Below are 24426 nucleotides of genomic sequence, written 5' to 3' on the forward strand. Positions count from 1 at the left end.
TCTTGCGGAGAGTCAACGCTAGATGAGAGGATTTACACCACTTTCATATCTGCCTGATAAATATGAAGCTTTAGCAAGCAGCCGGTCGGCTTAGCTTAGACTGGAAACAAGCAAACGGCTAACGTTAGCTTGGCTCTGACCAACGGTAGAAAAATCTTCTAAAACTTGTTATATATTGATTGTTTAATCGGGACAAAAAAACTCTGTATTTGTACGACTTAAACAAACAAGATACAACAAGCTTAGTCTTTGAGCTAAGATGGTTAGCTTAGCTCAAAGACGGTCTCCAGTCTTGGAGCTAAGCTAACCATCTGCTGGCTGTAGCCGTACATTCAAGAGACTAACATGAGAGGTATCGATCATCTCATCGTTTCTGCCAGAGAATGCATTTGCATAGTTAGTGCCTTACGAGACGTGTTATAAAATTTGTTTCCTGTGCTCGTTTAAAGTCAGGCTGGAAAAGTGCGTCAGCCAAACAACTAAAAAAAAATTTAAATGTGAAAATGATAATAGTAATATGAAACATCCTGCGATGAAGTGTGGATTGATCATGAACAAACGCCTGGTCCACTGCTTGTCCAACCAAGCTGGCTAATCGGTGTTTAAAAATGTATATGGAGCACCAGAATGCGCCGGGAATTCTTGTGACTGTATATGTGCTTTGTATGCTGTCCACTGGCCTTACTGCATTGTGCGAAGTGGTCTTGTGAGGACGTTCAAACCCCTGAAAGGATCACTTACCGCCCCTGTACGATAGCACTTCATACACAGTCTACCTGAACACTGCTTCCACTACCATGACTGATTTACTAATATAAACTAATAGATATGGTAATACTGTATAAGAAGAACAATGCTGCAGCATTAGACTCTTCACAGTCTGAGACTCAGTCCCTCTTGCTCCTTCAGCTTCACCTTCCGTGCAAAAAAGGCTCTCCATGTGCTGTTCAGTCCTCCTGAGGTGGAACTGTTTTGGAGAATCTGCAGCTGGGTTTTTGTCTCCTGTTCAGTTTATTCTGATTAACTGTGCCCTCGGTTGTTACCCTGTGCCCATTTAAACTTCTACTACAGTTTAAAACACTTGTAGAGGCTCCTGCGATTGGTCGGCTTGGGTTCATGTACCACACAAAGAGACAGATGTGATCGTCTCACTCTTTGGCCCCTGGATCAGACGACTCACTGGATCTCACCATGTGAGAGTCTGTAAATCCTATGATTGTCCCACCTTGTTTTGTCATGAAAGCCATTCTTCATTTACACTGGTTAATACTGGTACACTGGTAATACTTGACATCATTGTTCTGTCACGGCATGACACCCACTGTTCCAGGTCCATTAAGGTATTTCCACAGCAGTAGTGCTGGCAACTTCACATTACTCAGTTAAATCGCTTTAACGCCTTATTTGTCTATACGATGAACTTGACATCGTTCTTGAGGTTGCCATGGTTGTTGTTGACGACACTGAAGCGGTTGGGGAGGCACCTCATCTTCATGGTTCCGTCGGCGCCGCAGGAGAAGATGTGATTGGACGGTCCCACCTCGATCTGCATGACACCCGTGCCGAGGTTCCTGAACATGGACTGGCGAGCGTGTTCATTGGGAAAGGTGTAGAGCAGACACTGTGTGGCCAGGCTCCAGATCTGGGGAGTGCAGGGAAGAAGGGGAGTTTATGAACTGAAGAGACAGCATAGAGGTTCTTTTAAACAATGCAGCGTATTAAAGATTACGTCTGTATTTTTGTCAACAAATACCAAGAAAAGACCAAAACCAACAATGAATCCTACTAACAAGTATTGTATGCAAAGCCTGGTATAGCTCATTCCTCTATGATTCCAATGGATGTGGGCACTGTAGTTTATTTGAAGTTCTACCATGCCCACTGAAAATGATTGATTAGGATTGGCTGGAAGGTGTGGATTAACGTTTAGTTACCGGACAGTATGATCAGACACCTATTACGCAGGTGTTTGCACTTATAAATGAATGCCCAAGTTGTTAATAGTTGGTTAAAGCAGCAACAGTGAGGCAGCGAGCCAAAGAGCTTTGCACTAGGGTTATTTGTGTAACCAATAAAATAAGTAAAGACAGGAGGAGGAAAGAGAGGACATCAGGAATTCATGTTAGCTGTGGTGAAGCTTGTAGCCTGCAGGTCTCAGGGACAGCTGCAGTGAAAGGAGAGGACCGCCGGAAAGATAAATGTCAACAAAACTGAACAGAAAGAAGAGAGATGAGACGACAGAGCAGCGCTATGTAATGTTATGTCATTTAAACATAACAGTTTGAATTACACATCAGGATGAAGCGGTGTTCTCTATTCTTAAAAGTTAAGCATGTTCAAGACTAATGTTAAAGAAACACTTCTAATGAACCCCTTCCTGTTTAGCTTGATGTTGCCTAGCAAACAGTCTACATTCTGAGTCTCAGGAAGTAGTGTTATCTGATGATGCTAAAAACTGAAAAAAAGGATTAAAAGTTTGTCACATAAGTAAATTAACATTTTATTTTTTGATTTGATTACATGTGGCTTTTTGTTGGTAAGTGGCCATTGTGTAAGCGGGATAATTCCTTTATGTTCGATTCACGATTGTTATGGATTTTATGACCAGGTGGAACGTACATCTTGTCGGTAGTATCTTGATATTTGATCCCATACAGTCATAAAGTATACACAAACTCTCTGGTACCACCGTGGAAAATAGTCCCAAACAAATACACCATTTACTCCTGTTTAGCCTTTAAAAAAATGAAACTATACATTAGTGACCTGTTTTCAAAGATTTACATCTTAGCTCTGAGCAACTTGCATTGTTTGATTTGTATTCCCAGCCTGGGAGCTTTATTATTTGATAAGGTGTTTCATAGACTATACCAATTAGTTAATCTTCCACTTCCATGGACTCTCATCAAACACTTTAAAAGCTTATAAAATTGCAGCTCACACATGTAAAATTTTCAATCAGCCAATATACAATTAATGGCTTGAGATAAGTAACATCACACGCAGCTTTGGAGGTTTTAGTGAGCAATTATCCAGAATGAAAGCCATTTAAATTTCAAGCAGATATGCATCACACCATCTGTGTGACGCAGTGGCTTCATCCTTGGAGTGACAGCTGCTCAGCTCAAAAAGATGAAAAACCTGCCGTCTCTGGAAATATATTAGCTGAAGACGCTTTCCTTTGCCTTTTCCCATGTCACCTCGCTTTGGCCTCTAGACACTTTGCTCTCCATCATTCACTCCATTTTCCTGAGCAGGTGGTTAATCATAAGGGTGACATTGGTTTCGAATGACTTTGACAGGGCCCCCTGTCTCCATGGATACATGCAACAGTCTTCTGATGATGTGGAGGAGAGGTTGACACATTCACACCTGGGGGCCAAGCGCCCTGCAGGACGGTTCTGTCAGGTACAGGTTAACTTTCATAATCCACATTTTTAGAATCACTGTTTCCAGTGAAGATCTCATGTGAACTTTGTGAAAAAAAAGTCTGGCTTCAAATTCGAGTCTCTAACAGAGAAAAGTGTCTGGCTTCTACCTGCACCTGAGCTTGAAAGCCATCAACACATGGCAATAAATATTCTTATATTTAAAAAAAAATAAAAAATAAAAAAATGAATCAAACTGCCTGACACCCCCCCCCACCTCCATGGAATACTCCCCCCAAAGAATGTCATATTTATTCAATAGAAATGTTTTTAATTGCATCAATTAACCAGTCAAAATACCTTGATGTTGCCCTCAGCTGATCCACTGATAAAGCAGTCCTCAGTCGGATCGACAGCCAGCGCTTTGACCGGCGAGTCGTGGGCCTGGAAGCTCTGACGCTGGTGCTTGTGGGCGAGCTCCAGGACACTAATCCAGCCCTTCCTCCCACCGGTGATAAGCAGCTGCTGCCTGGAGGCCATCAAGAGCACCGTAGCTCCGGATTCGTGGCAGCAGAAAGCTGAGGAGAGAAAGAAAGGGGAAGGATGGGATATCGAGGAGAATAAGTTGGATGAATCGGAGGGAATGGGATAGAATTGAGAGAAGCATTAGGGATGGAAATAAAAACAGGAGGACAGAGAGGGAAAAAATATGGTGATGTATAACACATATAGCATGTAACATATATGGCTTCAGTCTACAATTATTTTCACTATTAAATAATGTTCTCAAATGATCAGTTAATCATGCACAGATCTTGCCGGGGTCGTCATCTCTCTTCACTCATTTCCCGTCTGCTCTAAACTACAGACGATCTAATAAAAGGCAAAAATGCCACAACAATTTGTATTACAAAAGTAGTTGTCTCTTTCTTCATCTGCTATTTTGTACATAAACATGTTACATTAGGACTATTATGCTTATTTTAATGATCATTTAATCTGCCATGTATTTACTTGATTAATTGATTAACTGTTTGGTCAATAAAATGTCCGAAATAGCAAATAAAATGCCCATCAGTCCATGCAGACGTCTTTAAATTGTTTGTTTTGTTCCACCAACAGTCCAAAACCCCAAAACACAGTTTAATATTATGGAATACTTAAATAATAAAAGCACATTTTCACATTTAAGAGGCTGGAAAGAGAGATTTTGGGGTATTTTTGCTTGGAAAAAATGATTATCAAAATGTTTGCAGATTGCCCAGCTGATTCCTAAAAGAGGCCGTTGTGCTGCATCTTACCATGTACAAGGCTGTTCGCAGGAGTCACCAGAGTGTCCCATAGACACACATTCCTGTGGAATCAAAGAATGACCAAATGACTATCCATTCCCACATTTCACTGTTGGACACAGAACAGTGGAGCTAAATGGAAAATATTCAGCATTTAATTAGCAGTTAGAATTAAATTGGGAGGTCAATTTTTCAAGACGACTGGAGACAAAAATTCTCCATCCAACTCTCATACCTGTTGTCTGTTGAAAGACCTGCAGTGGCAATGAGGGAGGAGGAGCCCACAAAGACAAAGTCGTTAGCTGTCTTGTTGTGGCACTGCAACGTCTGGCAGAGAGAAACAAAGAAGACGGTTAGTAATAGTGACAGTAATATAGAAGCAGGAGAAGAAAAAACAAAAATGAGAATGACAGGAAGAAAGCAGGAGGACACTAAGAACGTCTAGACAGACACAACTAAAAACAAACATGTCAGAAAAATAAAAGGTAGCACATTGATCAGCTCAGTGAGTTTCTTACGAGGTATGGTTTAGGTGCATTCCCACTTGTGTTGGTCTGCCAGAGACTCAAACCTCCATCAGCATCGACGATACCGAACTACACAAAACAATCAGAGAGAGCAGATATTAGACTTTGCTGAAGTCTGGTTTCCTGCTGTGTTTGCCCACCCATTGAGAACCTTCTCTCCCTCCTGGTGTTTCAGATTGTTCTCAAATTATCTTCCAAAACACGTCAACAGCCTCATAAGTTCAAGCACCACTTACATAACTAAAATCAAGTGCTCTGCTTGTCCTCTCTTTCCAATTTTTTTTCAAAGCATATTTCACTCTTTTGGCCAGAACGGGCAGATAAGATGGTACTGGCACAGAAGAGGCACCATCTGAGAAAGTTATTAGCTTGAGGCGAGAGCCTGAGTTCAGAGCAGTTGAATCACTCAGCTGGAGAACAAAATGTGCTTGAGCCAAACTCCCCAGTGTGGTTCATGCCTGAATGGTAAAGTGTGAAAATGTAGCTGAATCTGACAGGCTCACATCATAATGGATCGTGGTAGTTAGCTACTCAAACTGTTTAATTTTACAGTTGATATTACGAGTGGGTGTTTGTAACCTTGTTTCCCTGGTGGTTGAATCGTATTCTGGTGACTCTGGAGTTGCCTGGACTTCTGAAGCAGATGATCTGCTGGGAGTGACCCCACTCAAACATCCTAACGCTACCATCCTGAGCTCCTGTCAGGTCTGAAAAACAGAAAAAAAAGTGCCATCAGCTCCTTTTCTTGCATCTCCATGAGCATTCTGGTCAACATGAGGTTTGGGCATTTCTTTGCTACCAAAATCTTCTACTTTATAACTGATGGAGTAAACTGTTTATAACACCTCACAGTGAATACCCACCTGCAGTGGAAAATACAAGTAGGGCTCACTCAGCCTTTTCTAAATCAACTGGGACCAGAAAACTTTGCCACTTGCTAAATATCTACATATGAGGAACTTTTGGGGTAATGTAATCATCCCCCTTTTTTCACACGAGAAATATGATATCTTTATGGCACATTTAAGAAGCGGATACTCTTCTATTCTACTGACAGACACATCAAGAGTTGTACTTACAGTAAGGCAGTGTGGGATGGGAGGTCATTCTTCTCACATTGTTGATATTTCTCTTGATCATCTGGGAGAAGAAAAGTGACGAGGAGGAGAAGAAGATAATTAGCAGAAAACAATGCAGAACTTTATTATGGTAAATTCTTTACATCAGGGCACTATGTGACAGTAAACAGTTAAACAATATTAACACTATTCTAAAGCCTTTTTCACACATATACATTCATTGCTGTCTTTTTTCTATCTGTTAATGGCTTGCTACTAATAGATTGCCATTCACCTTTATGTGAATGTGAAAAGCGCCATAACATTTACGTAACGAGGTGCAAGTCTGAAAGGGACTCATCTATAGTTAAAATCCACTTAAAGGTCAGAAAAAAATGTAACTCTTAATCATTATGCCAAAGTACATATTTGATGCTGCATTTAAGTTACAGCATACACTGCTGGTTGCTCTATCAGCATATAGAATAAATTGTCTTAATATATTGTAGCTCAATTACTATTTCCTGTCCTGTATTATGACTGGTGGCCCAGAGAAGCAGACATTAACAGCAATGTCTGGCAAAGATTTTATTTAAATGTATTCTGCTCCAACCTTGAGCACACTGCCTGACTGGTTAGTAAAATAATTACGATGCAAATTGGCTCTTACTGTCCATGACTCACAACTGAACTGATTCAAAGACACCGCTACCACCAGAATAAAGTCTATCTCCCGCCGCACTGCTAACACCAACATAATCTGTTCAGTAAAACAGCTTTTACAGACTTTTCCATTAAAAAAACATAAAACGTATAAAGGTTTGGGCTCTAGCAGTCAGCGACATCTTTGTTCCTTTGTAAGTCAATGAGGGAAGCTAACGTTAGCAGCCACTGCTGCTTTTGGCAAACTGAGCCTGAACCAAGATACATTATTAATTAAAGTCATTTAAACTGCTTTGAGGATTTTGCCTTGAGAACCATGAAGGGCAGATCCAGAGCAACAGACAACATCAATTAACTCCAGAGAAGCAGTGAAGAGTATGTTAAACCCGTGGCAATCACTGTATACTGTATATACTGCTGGTCCTTTGAGGTTTAGTGGAACGACAAACTGTGTTGACTTGATATTACAGCTGACTATGATTGACCAAAGCGTATTATCAGTGTTTAGATTCATTTCCAAACTTCAAGACAACAATTTACCACTTAGGTAATCCAGTGAACAGTGATCCTGCTTCAGTTTTTGACTGTTATTTTATCATCTCAACAAACATTTGAGACTTGGCTGCTGAACAGCAATCTTTTTTTTAATGCAAGAAACTTCAAAAATCTAAAAAAACAAAGTATAAAACTATAATAAAAATTAAAACAGCAATAACGGTGACATGTTCACTGTGATAGATTAACTATCCCATGCAAATTTTAAGACTTACTGTACTGTACACAGATTAAGGTAGGAAACCAAAACATTAGGGCTGCAAGTAACAGCTATCTTTATGTAAATGGCTGTCAGCTATGTGTATGAAGTATAAACAATTTGCAGTTAATGGCCGAAAAAAAAGTCAAACAGCTCGCATGGCCCTTTAAACTAAGACAGATCAGAAACAATAAAGCCGTTAAAGAGGTGTGGGGCAGACGAATGGCTCGGGTAATATAATCACATACAACTTCAGGTTTAGATCTCACCACAGCTGCACCCCGGCCTGTCTGCACTCCTCCCAGCCATGGCATGTTGATGGGTGTGCCGGGGCTACTGTGAGTGTATGGTGTGGTGCCGTGGAGGGCGGTAAAGTCATCACGTGCATGAACCACCAGGAAGTCATCACTACAAGCACTACAGAGACAGAATGATAATTAGGTATGTTATGTATTTACATGACAGTAACAGTTAAATCTTCAAGGGAATACTCCAAAAGTTTGGGAAAATACCATAGTTAAAAAAGATTCATATCAATGTCATCTCTGTGTGATCAGTTCAGAGAAAGTTTTTTTGTTAGTACTGTGTGCATTTATAGAGACACTACAACAGATATGCAGGACAATGATAACAACGCATACTGACAAAAAGCGACCCTGCTCTGAATTGTAATAATATCTCATAAAGGAGCGGCCATTCACAAATACATATAGACTATGCTGCACATCCAAACATAGACACACAATGCAGATGCATATACACTGCCTACACAATCATTACTGAACCAATCACATTGTCCCACGCCCACACTCAATTGAGCTCTTTTGGTATGAAGGTGAAAAGTGAGTTGATGTTACTCTGGATGAACTCTTACAGCCATTGGCCTAAACAAGAACATAATGCGCGTGTGTGCGCACACACACACACACACACACACACACACACACACACACACACACTTGTAGTGTTTGACTTGACATGTATGTGTGCATTACCCTCTTGCTTGGTTACCAGTAGTCATGTCCCTTCCCCCTTATTATTTTACTACAATAAGACTAAACACACACACACACACCTCCCCCTGCCAACTAATGTATGTGATCATTATCTCCAATATGAAAGACATTTGGCATACATACACACACAGTTCTCCTACCCTTTGGCTTCGGCGTCATCATCATCGATCCATGTCAAGATCTGTGTGGCCAAGATGGATGACACATCCAACTCCTGAATGTCATGGGTGGAGGCCATGACTAAACAATTACGATTTGCCTGGGAGACAGACAGAGACAGGAAGTGGGGAAATGGAGAGGCAGGTGACAGAGAGGATGAGTGTGAGGAAAATAGGGTGAGGCTTAATGTGTGTCCAAAATTGGACAAGAATGTCCACAAGAGTGAGATCAAGACTTTTTCCAACTCTATTCTGCCTGAGGTCCCAAAACCATTCAACTTTTTGCTTCTAATGATGACCTGAGGTGCACCTTCCTTTAATCGCCAGCACCACTGCTTCCCTTTAAATAAAAAAAAGCTACACTCAAGAGTATCACAGTGTGAACCTCTTCCTAACAAAGAAAACACGGGCTCAACTAAATCAAAGGGGCTAGGATATGGTGTAAGAGTTGTGCCACTGGCCAAAATAATTTAATATTCATTTTGAATTTAAATTGTGTGCTCTGAATCGGTTGGTCAAAGTGAAGCTAATGACATGAGTTCATTAAAATTCTGTTTCTCACCACAGTTTAAAACTTGAAATTCAGACTACTACACATTTTATTTGGCTAGTGGTACATCTGTTTAACCATACTAGAAAGCATTGTTACCATGCACTGCTGGGCTAAAACTACTTAAGGCAGTATTACCCGATTTGTTTTTCTTGCTACTAGGGGAAACACAACCCTGACATATTATCACCTTATGAAATTAAAATGGAAAACGCTGTCAATTTACACATCAAGCAGCACAGAGCTACAATAACATTTATTTCATTTTCAGGCTTGTGTTTAGTCCAATATTCACTCTGATTTTAGCTAAGTTGTTGGTCTCTACAGACTCCTGAGGGAATTATCTGGCTCTTTAGCTGCTAAATGCTCCACTATGTACAAAAGCTAGTCTTTAACTTTGTCCGTCAGCCGTTCGGTGCAGGGCAGATAGTGTACAGCAGGTTTATATGAGATGTTTCACTAAAAACAGCTCCAGCTGGAAAAGAGGTTGATGAGCGTGGTTAACTTGAACCAAAACAGTAAAGCGATCCGAAAAACCAAAACAATGAACTGAAAGACGCTAAATTGTTCCTTAGAGCTTTTCTCTGTGGGTTTGTCACAACAAGCAACCCCTTCTATAATTGATAGACCTTTGACCCACTGTAAGTATAAAAATATTGATTAGAGCAGCTTTGAAAAGTTTTAAAAGAAAATCTCTGAAGTTGAGTTTTCTAGCTACATGTGTGCTTCACAATAAATGGTTAATTAATCAACTCCCACAGAAGGTTAAATGACACTTTCCGTAGATTAAACGGTTTATTTTTGCTGCTCAGTTTTTCTTGTTTGCAGTTTTTAAACAGATAAAAGTAAGATTGGAATGTTTTTTGGAAAATAAAGAAACCTATGTGATATGTCTATGCATTTAATTTCTCAGTAACAGAGGGAAAACTAAAATAACTTCAATACATAGATTAGCTCATTGGCTTCCATAGTACTTATTAATTATTACATTACCAAACAAATTAAATCCTATACATTATACTGGAGGTGGACATTTGGAGGTTTAAATAAAAAGAGCAGCATTGGCCAGATAAATTGACAAACCAATGAAGTCCTTGGTTGGAAACACACTATGCTTTTTTTTTCCAGATGATTTTGTGTTGTTCGGTGACATCTGTGTAAAAGAGTTGTACCTTGTTGATGGCAAAGGCTGTGATGATGTCGGATTCCTTGTGGATGATGCGTGCCTTTCCTCCGGGGGAGCCCAGATCCGTCTCAGTCTGCACAGAAGAACGAACACACAAATCACCACCATGGAGATTCAATCATTATAGTTGAAACGTTGGAAAAACATTTTCTGCAGACAAATAACAGCCAATACTTCAGACCCAGTACATTTCCTTACGTGCTACAGAACCAATGTCAAATTATTTGCTGTAGAAGATAACAGAGCTGATGCCATAAGAGAGCCATGGCACACTCTTTGTTTTTATACTGTGTAATATGTGCACTCTATGTTTATGTGTTTGTTTGTCTTGCCTTTAGAGGTTAGGAGAGGGCATGTTAGATGCATCAGGCCACCCTGTTAACCACATAACTGGGTTAGTGCCATTAGATAGCATGAGCACAACAACCCTAGAGCAATGAGACCAAGCATGTACCATAGAGGTCCTACATGTAGCAGAGTAGGCTACACTGTAGCTATGCATATTGTATAGAGATGTAACATTGTTATGTTACTCAAAATGAGAGGCATCCCTTGAGCATGAGATTGAATTAAAGTCTTTACTGCATTTATTCGAGGGGAAAAGACCATGTCTTTTTCTGTCAGATGGAATAAAGTAAAACTTGACTTGCAAAAATCTAAAAATGGTGGTTTGCCATTTTCGCCGAGCACATAATGCCTGTGGGGGCGCAGATTCATTGCGACAGTGTTGGGCCCATTAATCAGAAGCTATTCAGCTCCATACTGTGGCTTATCCTTAGAGACACTAGGTTAATTAACAGAGCCAAATGAAGTAGCTACAGTAAAATGTGGCGGCTTTCACAGTGAGAGCCAGAAGATTAGAAACCTCTATGAAGCATCAGTGTACAGTGCAATTTGAGATTTATTGTTCACATTCACATAGATGAGCTAAATGCAAGAATAATATCAACACTGACGGGGACATTCAGAGTTCATGGTCCAGAAAATATGCGTACTGTAATTCTGTCAAGATCACGTGTTTCTTAGATTTTATGTGACAGGCCACATTTACTATTCTGCTGTTGGAGGCACATAGAAGGCACAAGATGTGCATGTTCTCATATCTTATCAACTGTAGCGATTGTACCGCCCACACTACAGTATGGTGATGTGAAGTATGAACACAGAGTACAATATTGTATACTCATGGGTCTTGATGAATCAGAAGTACTGTTGTTATTAATAAAAACATCACACATTTTTGTTTAGAGTTACCAGAGAGCAGGGATGAATGATTAATCATATAAGAATTTCAATTACAGGTTTAGCTTCCACAATACACCACACTTAATTTTGGTGTGATATTGACACCACCTTCAGAGTGATGCTCTGGTTTGTCACATGCTATAAAGCATGCTGGTAAACTTTGTTTCCAATCGTACCGTTTTAAATTTTTCTTTCATCAATTGAGACCACATGAATTTGAAAGTATGTTCTGCATTTTGTCTGCATGTCACAATAATGCAGCCGTACGTGAGAGATTAAAGTTATATAATGCTATACTACAAAAACAAGCAAATGGCATGGTTTTCTTTATAAAATATTCAATTTGCAGGATTATAAATGTTTGTCCCACCTCTAGGGTATTGTTTGATTTTTTTCAAATATCAGTGCCAAAACCTTACTTACTGAATATAAACACACACTTCTAAAAACAATACGTGATCGAAGATTAAGTTAACAAGTGTAAGGATCTAATCAAATCACGTGGTGCCAATTTAGATTTTTGACAGTTTTCAGTAATTGGTCCTACAGACACAATATGTTGGTACTGAGATTTGGTGCCCATCCCACCCCAATACCATAAGTCACTTTGAAGCAGCAGTACCTGATAGTTTCCTGTCTCCTCCATTCCTGAACATTTCATATTGTCAGTCTGGTCCTCACCCGACTTTAATGATTGGGGAAGCAGCACAGGGTAGTCACACACACGCACAAAACACATACAACAGACAACAACAACCAGTGATGAACCATGCAGTCAAACTGAATTATTGTGCTGCTAATCAAACAAGGTGCAATAATTATAATAAAGCATTAACATGCAACTTGAGGTAGTAATAATACATGAGGTTGGCATGCAGAACAAAAAAAGCACAAATGCGCCAATAGGGATGTAAAAGCAATAATGATGCTGTTTGCCTGCGGGTAAATAAAGAGACGTGGATTTTTATCATATTTCAGTGGCTATGCTAGCTGTGCAACATGAAGGGAGTTCATGCAGTGGGTTGGTAGTGTGTAAACATGGTGTACCTCATTTGTGTCCCGTTTCTTGGTAAAGATGTTTCTAATGAAAGTCTCCTGAACTTCTTCCCGCTTGACTAAAAACTGCCACAGACGCTTCTCTGGCAGTGCTGAATGGTGGCTAGTCCTGAAAATAACACACCACCTCTTGCATATTAACACTAATACTCATTAAAACAGTTGCATTAGTTCACTGGTGCGCAACAACAAAATGTTTTAGAAGACATAATTTCTGATTTGTGCCAATAGTGCTGATCTGAAAACTCATCAAAAAACACATCAAATATACAGTAAAGTCCTCCAAGAACAGTAAATCCCTGCAGGGCCTACTGTACGGGCCATGTGGAAATCAATAGGGGCACATCAGTTGAGGGACAAAACTTTGAATCTATGGAGAGGTACAATTTCTAAATACATTTTAGTGGTATGCATGTGTTGTACAGATATATCAGGTGCTGCAGGCTAAACTGCAATCATGAACAGCATCATTAATTCATGAGGTTTAAAAGCTGAAGGCGACATCATAAAGGATAAAGTCAATTGCTTTGTCTACACAAAAACATGACCCTTTCTAAGGCTCTGAGTGAATACGCACACGATACATAAAAAAATCTTCAAAAACATAAAAAAACACTAAGGCTGGCAAATTTCAAATCCAATCTAAATAAAAGAAATTAATTTAATTTAAATCTTCTCATAATTTTTATTTTTCCTTGTTTTACTGATCCCCAGCTCATGGTGGTACCTGAACGGGGTGTTGGATGGTTCAAACAGAGCCTTGTGTCTGAGCAGGGCGGGGCCCGGTGTGGCTGTTTCATCCTGGAGGGAGTTGAAGATGTACTTGGAAGGGGGGCCCCCGAAGATCTCCAGCCTTTTCTGCAGCAGCTGCTCCCAACGCTGCAGTGTCTTCAGCACAGCGTGACACAGAGGAGAGCCCACAGGCAGATCTGTGTTAAGTAGAAGCAAGAAGGCAATAAGATTAGCAAAGACAGGCACTGAGAAATGGGGCGGCCTTTATATACATCCTGGACATTCGTACAGAACAGTGTGTGTGGTGTATTTTAGTGATTACCTAATAGATCATATCCTGCCATTGGGTAAAAGGACTTGAGGTTGACCAACACCAGCTGAACCATTGCCAGACGCATCAAACACCAACTGAGGGGAAAAAAGGCCATTACAAATCAGATTACAATTTTGAACATAAATACTCTAAATGGGTCCAAAGACTGAATGCCGAAAATTTAGAAGTAGTACGACTGAATAAAAAGTAAATGGAAAGACACAAACAGTTGTAAACACATGCAGGTCTCAGGGCAGCTTGAATTGAGGTGAAGATGAGTCACTCTTAGCAGTAATATCCACTCAGTGCTGTGTCATTACCTGTATGAATTGTGGTTTGAATGCTCTCTTTGCGGAGAGCTGGGGTCAAACACATCTTCATATTGATCATCATCTTCCTCTTCATCTTGACTGCCCTGGCTCTCCTCTGAGTCATATTCAATTGTGTTTTCTGATGGTGGCAGCGAAGGCTAAAATACACAAGAACACAACAACAATGAATAAGACAGAGGCCCACACTGTTTTAGCTAAACAAAAACACCTGAAGAAAAAAAGAAATATACTTTTGTTGTTGCTTTCATTCACTACCAATTAGCTTTAGTATATGTTGAATATTATAGCAGGTTCACGTAATTAGATGATCATACAGTTCCAGTTTATGTCCACTTTATTTACTATAACCATATGGTCAAATATATTAATGCTGTTATACTTTAACCCTGCATATGAAACATGATCCCAATGAAAGTCATCAGTCCAGATCGACTCAGAAAAGAAATAAAAGGATTGGATATGAAAGGTTCATGTTTTACTAGATTTGTTTTGGGGTCGTCGATTGATATTCTGGATTACCTTGGTGATAAAGTAATCCCAAACGCTGAGCTCTGGAGGGACAAATCGTTCTTTAAAGATGGAGATAGCTTCATGTTCTACTACAGGGTCATGCTTGGGACTGGATGGGCACCCCCGCTCTACTCCAGACTCATCCTTGGATCCACTGCGTGATGACAGAAGCCTGAATCGCCTTGGCTTCCTTTCTGAACCACTCGGTGAGGCTGGGGTGTCGAGAGAAAGTGTTTGTTAAATTGCTGCATCTATGATTTCAGCTGCCATCACACCCATATCAGCTTAAAATATTGAAATAGCTTCTTAAAATTAAAACAATAGTTAAAATGCCGACATTTTGACAAATAAACAGGTGTTACAGTTGCATTACATCAGTTGTCCTCTGCCAACCATGAGAGAGTACCACAGACAGGATGTGAGAAAAACAGCTCCCACACTAATAGGTTGATGGATTTCACTATGACCTACAGACGGGAATCCAATTAATCTAGAAGCACTGATTTGATTTAACTACTGGGTCACCTCCAAAAGAAAACCCCCACAGAGAGACAGCTACTCAGGCTGACCCTGACCCTGTCAGAAAGAAAAATAGATCGGCCAAACTAATCCATAATTACCTAGTGGGGGTGTTCTTGTTGGGCTGTTTGGTTTCTCTATGACAGGGGTCCGGGCACCTCCTCCGAACACGGTCACCCAAAGCTTGCTGTTGAGGGGGTGGGCTACAATGCGGAACAGCTCGTTGCTAGAGTGAGTGGCCATGCCGTGAACAAACAGACTGAGGAAGACAGCAGTCAGGATCTCACAGAGCAGCACAGATAAGCCTGGCTGGCTCTCCTCGCCTGCTGAGCTCAACAGGCGAATCAGAGAGGCTATACCTGGAGAGAGGGACGAGAGGGAAGGACAGCAGGGAAAGAGAAAGAACAAAAGAGAGACAGACAACAGCATTTGACGAACCATTTTAATATGTAAATTGAGCTTACTAAATTAAGTATCTAATTTACAAAAATGCACACAAAACACACCGAGAAAAACATTTGTCAACTAATTGATGAATGCATTAAAAGGTTTAATTAAAAGGAAACGGTTGAAAAGATGGATAAACATCCAATCCCACTTAGTTTCAGGTACCGGACAAGAAACGGCAAACAAAGGCAAAGGAGAGCTTGTAAAAGATGAATTTTAAAACCAAAGAATTTTACTCTCCTATACTTAGATCACTCGTATAATTGAGAGATAATGATAAAGGAATGATGCAACTGTGAAAATGCTGACAATATTCGTGTTTTCATATTGCGAAGACAGGCCTTGAAAAGATCAAAACCAACAATGAATTGATCCGACTAACAAGTAATGTCTATGTAGTCAAACCCTGATGTATGGTCTCTATGCCAAAGACCTTCATTGATGTCCAATAACTACTAAAAACACATCAATGCGCCACATCGTTGCACTGGGTTACATGTTTCTATGTTATAATGAACATGAGCACTGTAGCTTATTTCTTTTAAATTTTTGAGTGAATCCCAGATAAACTCGCTAGAGCACCAAATGTTTATTAATTCAGAGCTGAAATTGTTCCCAGTAAATGCACATTCACTCATGTTAAAAGGTGTGCAATATGTAATACAGCACCTGTATTACATATTTTGTATTGATATGACAGCTAGCGTTTGAAATGGTTACTGCAGTCCAAATTCAAAATACTGGAGAGAGTCGTCTCCCCGGCCCCTCCTCCCCAGACTTCGAAGTTAACATGGGTTGCCAGATTGAGAATGCAGCATTCAATGTTGCTAGACGCTTGTCTCACATAGCCAGACATTACTCCACAGCGCAGCGGAGTAGTAACATTAGATGCTGGCTATGTTGACAGTCATAAAAGCTCAATGATTACCTGTTCAGGAGGAAATTAGCCAACTCCGCATCCTTTTGGGCTCTAAGCTGTCTCAACTTTCAAATACATCTCCTATATTTACCCGGGTTTTATTACTTGTCTGGTCATGCAACTGTATAGAAACATGTCAAGGTTTTTTCAGGTCAGATAGAATCTATCTCCGTTGATCCCTTTCGTTTGTTTGCTGCTTCCATGGCTGTAGCGTGCTGGGTTTACGTGTTTACAGGTATATCTGGCAACCCAGCCTGGCTGTCAAACTGGGCAGTTGATATCAACGCACAGGCCAAAACACAAACAGACATTCTGTCACGGAACGGAAATTTCAGAGGAGAAAATACTGGCATTAGTATTGTTGTCAGAAAAGATAGTATTTCAACTTAGCATGTTTCCCTAATATCTGATGACATATTGTGGTCGCTTTTTGATTTCATACAGTAAATATATTACATATTGCAACTTTAAGTACACTGCCTATCTGTTTCAGGAAATTGTTGGGTCTTATTAAGTTAAACTATATATTCATGACCAGTTTTTAACGATTTACATCCTCAGTAGGAATGAACGGGCTTGGAGTATTCATCTCAGAGCTCAAGACAGGGCAGGGAAGTTGGTAGGGACTGAGAAACGGACAAACACATTGTTGATTAGGGTCTTTTACTTGTTGACAATATGAAAAAATATGCTTCGTTTCTTTACCTGGCCACTGTGCAGGAGAAGTGTTGGGCTGAACAGACTCATCCATGCTGACAGTTCTGACTGGCTGCTTCTGAGACAGCAAAACACTCTGATAAACGATTCCTGTGAAATGGTTCACATCGCTGTGGGAGACAAAAGACAGCAACCACAGAGTCAGCACGAGCTGAGGGTACATATTAAACATAGAATGCTGGACTGAAAAGCGAAATTTATAATACTAGGTTCGTGGTGGTGTAAATATATATCTACATGTTTTTTCTTGTTCGGAATTCTGGAATGATGTTTTTTAAGTAAGAGGCACCGCTGCCAAGCTCTGTTCTGTCAAGAAATGAAATACTAATGGGCTGCATCTACTACCTGCATAACTACCTATCTATGCTGCTTGGTTACAGAGAAGAAAAGCTTTGTGACGAAGAAAGCGTCAGTACTCACATTCTTACGTCAAGTAGCTTTTCAACGCACACACACGCGCACACACGCACACACCTTGGATTATTGCAGAGGAAGTTTTTACAGAGAATATGGGATGCTTAATGCACGAGGGAGTCTCTTTAGTTTTAAACATCCCCTTTTAAGCTTTTGCAAAAAGAAAATTGACTCTACATCAAAAAGAATCTAAAAGTCAAAGGAAGCATGATTCAGAAGGAGTGGCAGTCACTGTGGACTTAATGCACTTCTCACAACAAACTGAATCCATTATGTCACACACAACACTGCAAATGTACAAGTACAGTAACCTCTAGTGCTTTTAGGCTTCATATGGATGTGATTGTTAACTATATTAAACTGAAGTTAACATGATGACAGAGAGAGAAAAGAGCAGAACGTATCAAAACACTGTCAGCTTGGCGGCAACACTCAACCCCCGCAACCTACATCCTGAAATACCTTTTAAAAATGTACACACTCTCTTGCTTACACTCATGAGGAAGAAACAGAAGTACAATTTCATCAAACCCGTGCAGCGACACACCTGGAGAGTTTATATCACACAGAGCCATCATATATACTGTAGATGGTCTGTGTGTATGCAGGAGTAAAGTATATGGTGGATAAGAAAGATACGAAACCAAGTGCTCGTTTATGTTTGTGTGAGGTTTTAAATACCAAGGTCAGACTCAGAGATCTTGCTCTGAAAAAATAATGAATGTTTTACTCTCTTTATGACACATTATTTAGTTGATACAAGCAATTCTATCTCTGGGGTCACAGCACTGTGGCTTTAAAGGTCCCAGTCTGGTCAAGCATAAGTAAAAATGATTCTGTACAACATCAAGCAATCTGGCAGAACCGTCGCAGGAACTCACATGGCAGCACAGCTGTAAGCTAAACACACACGCATTCACCCATCCATCCAACTGGGTTGTTGTCAAAGTGATTGGGAGTTATGGTACATATGCATCTTAAATAAACAATGTTCTTCCCATCTGTCAAACTCCAAAATCAAATTAAGTATTTACAATAAGAATGAGAAAGAGCAGCCTTCATAAATCATTCTCAACACGATCAAAACAGACTGTTGATGACAGTCATATTTTATTTATTTTTTTTGCAAACCAACACGTTAGTTTCTTTCCATGTTTTAAATGGCACCAGTATAGTGCTATGTAAAAGCAGCCTAAAGCACATGCTGAGATGATTTTCCATAAACAAAGCCTTTTTGAAAAGCATTTTCTACTTTGGTATTACATTTGTAGTGTTTGACTTGACATGTATGTGTGCATTACCCTCTTGCTTGGTTACCAGTAGTCATGTCCCTTCCCCCTTATCTCTTATTATTCTGCTCCAATAAGACTAAAAACACACACACACACACACACACACACACACACACACACACACACACACAGCTAAAAAATAGGAAAAAAACAAAAGTCAGATCACTCTTGATTTGATTTGATATTTGGGGTGGTGTCAAGGTGAACGTGGTGGAAAATTTAAAAAAAGTGTATCAAATTTAAGCATTGCATCTCAGAGAGATGCTGCACCCATTATGAATTCAAACCCTTTTGAGTCAGGCTGAATAAATCATTTTTTATTTTAAACACTGGGTATATGGGATATGCAAAGATCTATTTCCCCTAGATGCCCAAATATTCTTAAGGAATGGATGGATTGACAATAGCTCAAGGTTTGGAATGTATTAAAGTTGACTATGGCTACATTTAGACTGCATGCAAAAGTGACCAAATTCCGATTTTTTGTGACTCAGATCTGTTTATTTCACAACAGCGTGAACAGCACAAATCCCATGACATCGGATCTTTTCAATTCTGATATGAGCCAGTTTCAAACGTCATATCCGTGTTCATGCCACTTTTATATCACTCTAGAACGTCATTCGTCACAATTCTGCGCTGGCTGGAGTCATTAGCGACGCGATCCAACCACTCCTGGCTCTGCATCCACACACACCTCTGTACAGAAGTAGCAGCGATTGCTCAGAAGCTGCTGATTACATTGCTTTGTCAAACGGTACCTTCAACATGACAGCCTAGGAATTAATATCTTGTAATGCTTGCTTGGGGCACTTACCTGTGGGTGTGTCCATCACACAGACACTGATATATACAGGCTGACAGGGAGGCAGCCAATGTGTGCATCACATAGATCTGAAGGGATAAATAAAACAATTAGTGTTTGAAGGTGCATCAATACAACTGAAATTAAACACACCTAAAAGAACAAAATTAAAAACTGTACATGTCAAAGCATTTGTCAAACATTGATACACAATACAACCTACTACTACTACTATTACTACTACTAATACTACCTCAAACACATCTTTTACATATCTAAGTATATGAGTTTTCACCTGGTTTTAAAATCTGTCCTGAATGATCTGATCATAAGTGGATAGCTCTAAGTACCTAGCAACAGAATGTGTCTCCATATGTGTCTTGAGTGAAAACTTGTGATCGGATCGCACTACTTTATATGCACTCAATATATACTTAGAGCGGTCCACTTGTGATCGGATCACTCAGGACGGATTTTAATACCAGGTGGTACTGTAATTCCTTTTACATCTACTATAAGCTAATATCATCTGTTAGATCTGCCTGGATATGGACACTTAAATCAAGGCTCTAAGAATTTTTCTCAGTTTGTTAAAAATGCATATATTTTAATGTGAGTCATTGCACACATTTCTCAATATGATTGTCCTCTTTCAAAAAAAAAAAAATCAAATGTATAACCCTTCTATCAAAAAGAAAAGTCCATTTATGCAATCAGCAGTACCAAAAGTGGAAATGGATGAATGAGACCAGAGACTGCCTTACCTCATTGTTAACGACATCGGGATGTGGAGGAGAGTCGAGTGAATTGATGGTCTGCAAGATGTCATGAGCCAGGTTGGTCAGGTAGACGATAGGATTGGCCACCACTGTCTTTACGTTGGCCGTGCAAGCCATCAGAAGAGGGATAGAAGTTGGTTGACAACATGGCGTCACCGCTGACTGGATGGTGTCATCCTGTTGGGAGAAATAACATTAAAACGTGGGTTCAGTCATTACAGTATGTCTGTGGTTACACTAAAAAACAGATGCACTAAGAATTCACATACATTTTTTTATTATTATTTTTTGGGCTTTTCTGCCTTTAAATCGATAGGACAGCTAGGCGAGAGAGAGGGGGAAAACATACAGGAAATCGTCACAGGTCGGACTCGAACCCTGGACCTCTGTGTCGAGGCATAAGCCTCTCAGTATATATTCGCCTGCCCTACCCACTGTGTATAACACAGTAAATAAAAAATAAGTGTTTAGTGTTCACAAAGAACACTTCTCATTAGACTTATCACACCTGTATACGGGAACATTCATTGCTTTCTTGATTTTATGAATTCTTTTTTTCATTTTAAGTCTTATTGGCTCTTTGGCAATAATGTTTTTGTTACACTCATGCCAATAAAGCATATTGAATTGACATATGCATAACTACATGACACACACACCACAGTACACTTTTAAAAATAGAGCAGATAATATATTCAACTTCCTCATTTTTAAGAGGGTAAATGAGACCGCTCACAAAAGGGACTTGATGCTTTGATCTGTGGAACAAGACCCTTTTGCTGAGTCAAAATAAGTCATACATGATCCCATTCTTAGAGAGAGCATGACTTGTTTTTCCAGTGTGTGTGAATGACATTTAAAGAGCTAAAAAGAAGAGATAGGCAATGAAAGGGGTGCCAGGTTTTGTGTTTGTTTACTAGATCCCTGAACATGACTCTGTGTGTAACAGTACCACAGGCTTATGTTCGTCACGCTTGATGAATCACATTCAGTTGTCACTAACCTACTTAACAGAAGCTCTTTAGAGCTTAAAAATACAGAAATTTCTTTGACAACAATGGAGAAATTTGATAATCATGGGACCAGAGTTAGGACAAAAGAAAACACTTTTATTTCAAACTCAAAGTAACTCCCAGTGTTCGTTGACGGTGCCAAAATTGAAGAAAGTTGTTCCCATGCCCGTTCATTGAGTTGTTTACCTCCTAAAATTTGCGTCAACCTTTGAATAGTCAGCCTAAGGCAGAACCTCTCTCAGGAGTTTGGAGAATCAGCCCAACCTGCCAGCCCATTACTGGAGGTGTCTGTCTGTGTGTGTGTGTGTGTGTGTGTGTGTGTGTGTGTGTGTGTGTGTGTGTGTGTGTGAGTGTGTGTGTGTGTGAGTGAGTCTGTCTTGGGAATCTGGTTGCATTAGGACAAGCTTTCAGATGGCTTTGTGTGCGTCTTTCTCTATGATCAGTTAAATAATACTGTAGCTTTACTTGCCAGTGGAAATGTTTTTACATGTACATGCAGCTGATGGTTATTTTTCTGTATTTTGTGTTGCAAAAATATATATATACTTTCTACACATAATTCTTGTTGTCCCTGTCTAAGTAATTAGTAATAACTAAATAACACATTTAGTTTGTGTTGTCAATGTTAAGAGCCTCTGACAGATGTTTGGGAAGGCTGCACCAAATTTATTACCACTTGTCTATCATGAAATATCCTGGTTGCAAATATAAAATAAACTTCTCAGTAACTATTATTTTCAATATCATTTAAAAATATATATTTTTATTTTAGTTTTCTCAATTCACTGTCATCACAAGTTACCAGAAAAATGCAAGTAACCAAAATCCCATGTATTATTATTATTATTATTATTATTATTAGAATTGCTCTCTTCTGAAGTTTATTTGTAGGATCTATATTTGTTTAATAAGCATTTCCCCATTTTTCTGCACATTATGAAATGTATGGCATCACAAGTGAGCAATACAATATATTCAGGCATCTCTTACTCAACAAATCCCTTACTTTATAAAGAACAGCGATAGATTTAGATAATTTCCTTCTTTTTTTTTTAAAGATTTTTTTTTGGGGGGCATTTTTAGGCCTTTATTTATAGGCCAGCTGAAGACATGAAAGGGGAGAGAGAGGGGGAATGATATGCAGCAAAGGGCCGCAGGTCGGACTGGAACCCGCGGCCGCTGCGTGGAGGAGTAAACCTCTATATATGGTCACGCGCTCTACCAGGTGAGCTGCCGGGGCACCCATTCATTTATCTAATATATATATATATATATATAAATATAATCTATAATCACTCCCAAAAATGTTGTTTCATATACTCTTTCAATTTCTACTCTAAGTTTATTTTTATATCACAATTGGCCCTGATTCCACCAAACACCATACATTTAGTTTTATTTTCATTTAGAGATACTTTGACTATTAATTAATCACAAAAATATTTTTTGTGTCATTTATTTAGGGATCAATCATATTTCATTCTCTATATGTTAATTTGAAAATCAAAGCAGACTGCAGGACCAGCACCAACTACCGATCACCAAAACTCTAACCAAGTTTTCAATCAAGAATTGGCATTCAAGTGGCTTATTGATTAACTGACTAATTGTTTTATAACTTTCACCAGCAACCTTAAATGAGTTTTTACAGTCACTGAAAAGTGTGTCTGTCAGTGACTTTACTTTAAGTGTATCTGTGCATGTTTTCATTACCTGGTGAGACTCTTGAAGCAATAATATGAGCTCCATGCGCACCGAGGCCAGTCCTCCACCGTGGGAGCCATGCAAGTTGCAGTAGCTCAGAAACATCCTCAGTAAGGGCTGGTTACTCTGCAGCCAGTGTCTCCTGCTCCTCTGGCTGTCACCACGAGGACTCCCCGGCTGGAAAACATACTTTATTAGTTTTATAGACATATCAATCAACACCCCTGTAAATATGCCAAAGTTATCCAGCTGTTTAATCAACGTTTATCCAACGTTTAATCAAAAGCCCCACAGTGTTATGCTAAAAACAACCACGTTTTAAGACAAGGCATAATAATCTCTTCTGTCAACAATAAATAACTAGTGGGTCTTTGAAATTGAACTTGTGCACAGTGAGTGTAATGCATAAGGGTATGTATGTATAGTTAGGTGTGCTGCTAAAGCTGAAATAGAGGAAATTGACTGCAGCATGTTAGAAAGAGTTTAGATATATATCCAAGGGAAAAAATCTTTTCAATTTACAATTTTTCAAACTATGTCAAGACACACTGTGCTGTTGTGTGGCATGGATTTTTTCGTCATAAACATCTGACAATTCTAGAAGCCGCCAGCTATCTACACCCACCTGTTCCTCCTCCACCGACCCAGAAACAGGGGCATCACCCTGAGCAGACAGCTCTGGCAAGCAGGGCTTGTAGCTGCAGCAACGCTGGAGAGCCACCACCTGGGTTAAACAGAATTAAAAAAAAAAAAAATTCTTAAAATCAATTCATCAAGAAGGATTTTATCCTGCATGCGTAGGAGTGAAAGCAAAACATTTCACCAAATAGTCAATAAGAAACATGCAAACAATTTTTTATAACAGAAGACCACTGGATTTTTTACCAATGTGATGTTTATATGCACTGACACTGTGCGCACAGAGAGATCAAGTCTTGAAGCAGTGAACATGAAGACAGGAGAGATGTGTGGGAGTTATGTAAGTTATAAATGTTTTATTGAGTGAACTTAAGGGTGCAGCCAGACTTATGCTTCACCAGACAGATGGACATTATGA

General features: G+C 39.6%; 1 protein-coding gene across 7 annotated transcripts in view; it reads right to left on the reverse strand.

The window, feature by feature from the left end:
• dmxl1 (Dmx like 1) overlaps positions 1-24426 on the reverse strand; it is a 57409-nt gene that overhangs the window by 1646 nt on the left and 31337 nt on the right. For 3 of the 7 annotated variants that reach the window (XM_078251048.1, XM_078251046.1, XM_078251045.1), the window contains exons 30-51: positions 23995-24093; positions 23379-23558; positions 20638-20829; positions 19886-19962; positions 17351-17472; positions 15381-15638; positions 14770-14972; positions 14239-14387; positions 13928-14013; positions 13601-13802; positions 12865-12982; positions 12440-12502; positions 10559-10645; positions 8819-8937; positions 7911-8079; positions 6267-6327; positions 5767-5894; positions 5179-5256; positions 4896-4987; positions 4670-4722; positions 3729-3946; positions 1-1642 (exon numbers count right to left, since the gene is read on the reverse strand). The exon at positions 1-1642 is cut by the window's left edge and continues 1646 nt beyond it. In XM_078251048.1, coding sequence (XP_078107174.1) covers positions 1409-1642; positions 3729-3946; positions 4670-4722; positions 4896-4987; positions 5179-5256; positions 5767-5894; positions 6267-6327; positions 7911-8079; positions 8819-8937; positions 10559-10645; positions 12440-12502; positions 12865-12982; positions 13601-13802; positions 13928-14013; positions 14239-14387; positions 14770-14972; positions 15381-15638; positions 17351-17472; positions 19886-19962; positions 20638-20829; positions 23379-23558; positions 23995-24093 — 2988 coding nt within the window. In that variant the 3' untranslated portion in view covers positions 1-1408. The remainder of the gene's footprint in view (positions 1643-3728; positions 3947-4669; positions 4723-4895; positions 4988-5178; positions 5257-5766; positions 5895-6266; positions 6328-7910; positions 8080-8818; positions 8938-10558; positions 10646-12439; positions 12503-12864; positions 12983-13600; positions 13803-13927; positions 14014-14238; positions 14388-14769; positions 14973-15380; positions 15639-17350; positions 17473-19885; positions 19963-20637; positions 20830-23378; positions 23559-23994; positions 24094-24426) is intronic. The other 4 variants (XM_078251051.1, XM_078251050.1, XM_078251047.1 and 1 more) reach the window with 3 other exon arrangements.

The sequence above is a fragment of the Sander vitreus genome, chromosome 5, assembly GCF_031162955.1.
Source record: "Sander vitreus isolate 19-12246 chromosome 5, sanVit1, whole genome shotgun sequence".
Taxonomy (NCBI): domain Eukaryota; kingdom Metazoa; phylum Chordata; class Actinopteri; order Perciformes; family Percidae; genus Sander; species Sander vitreus.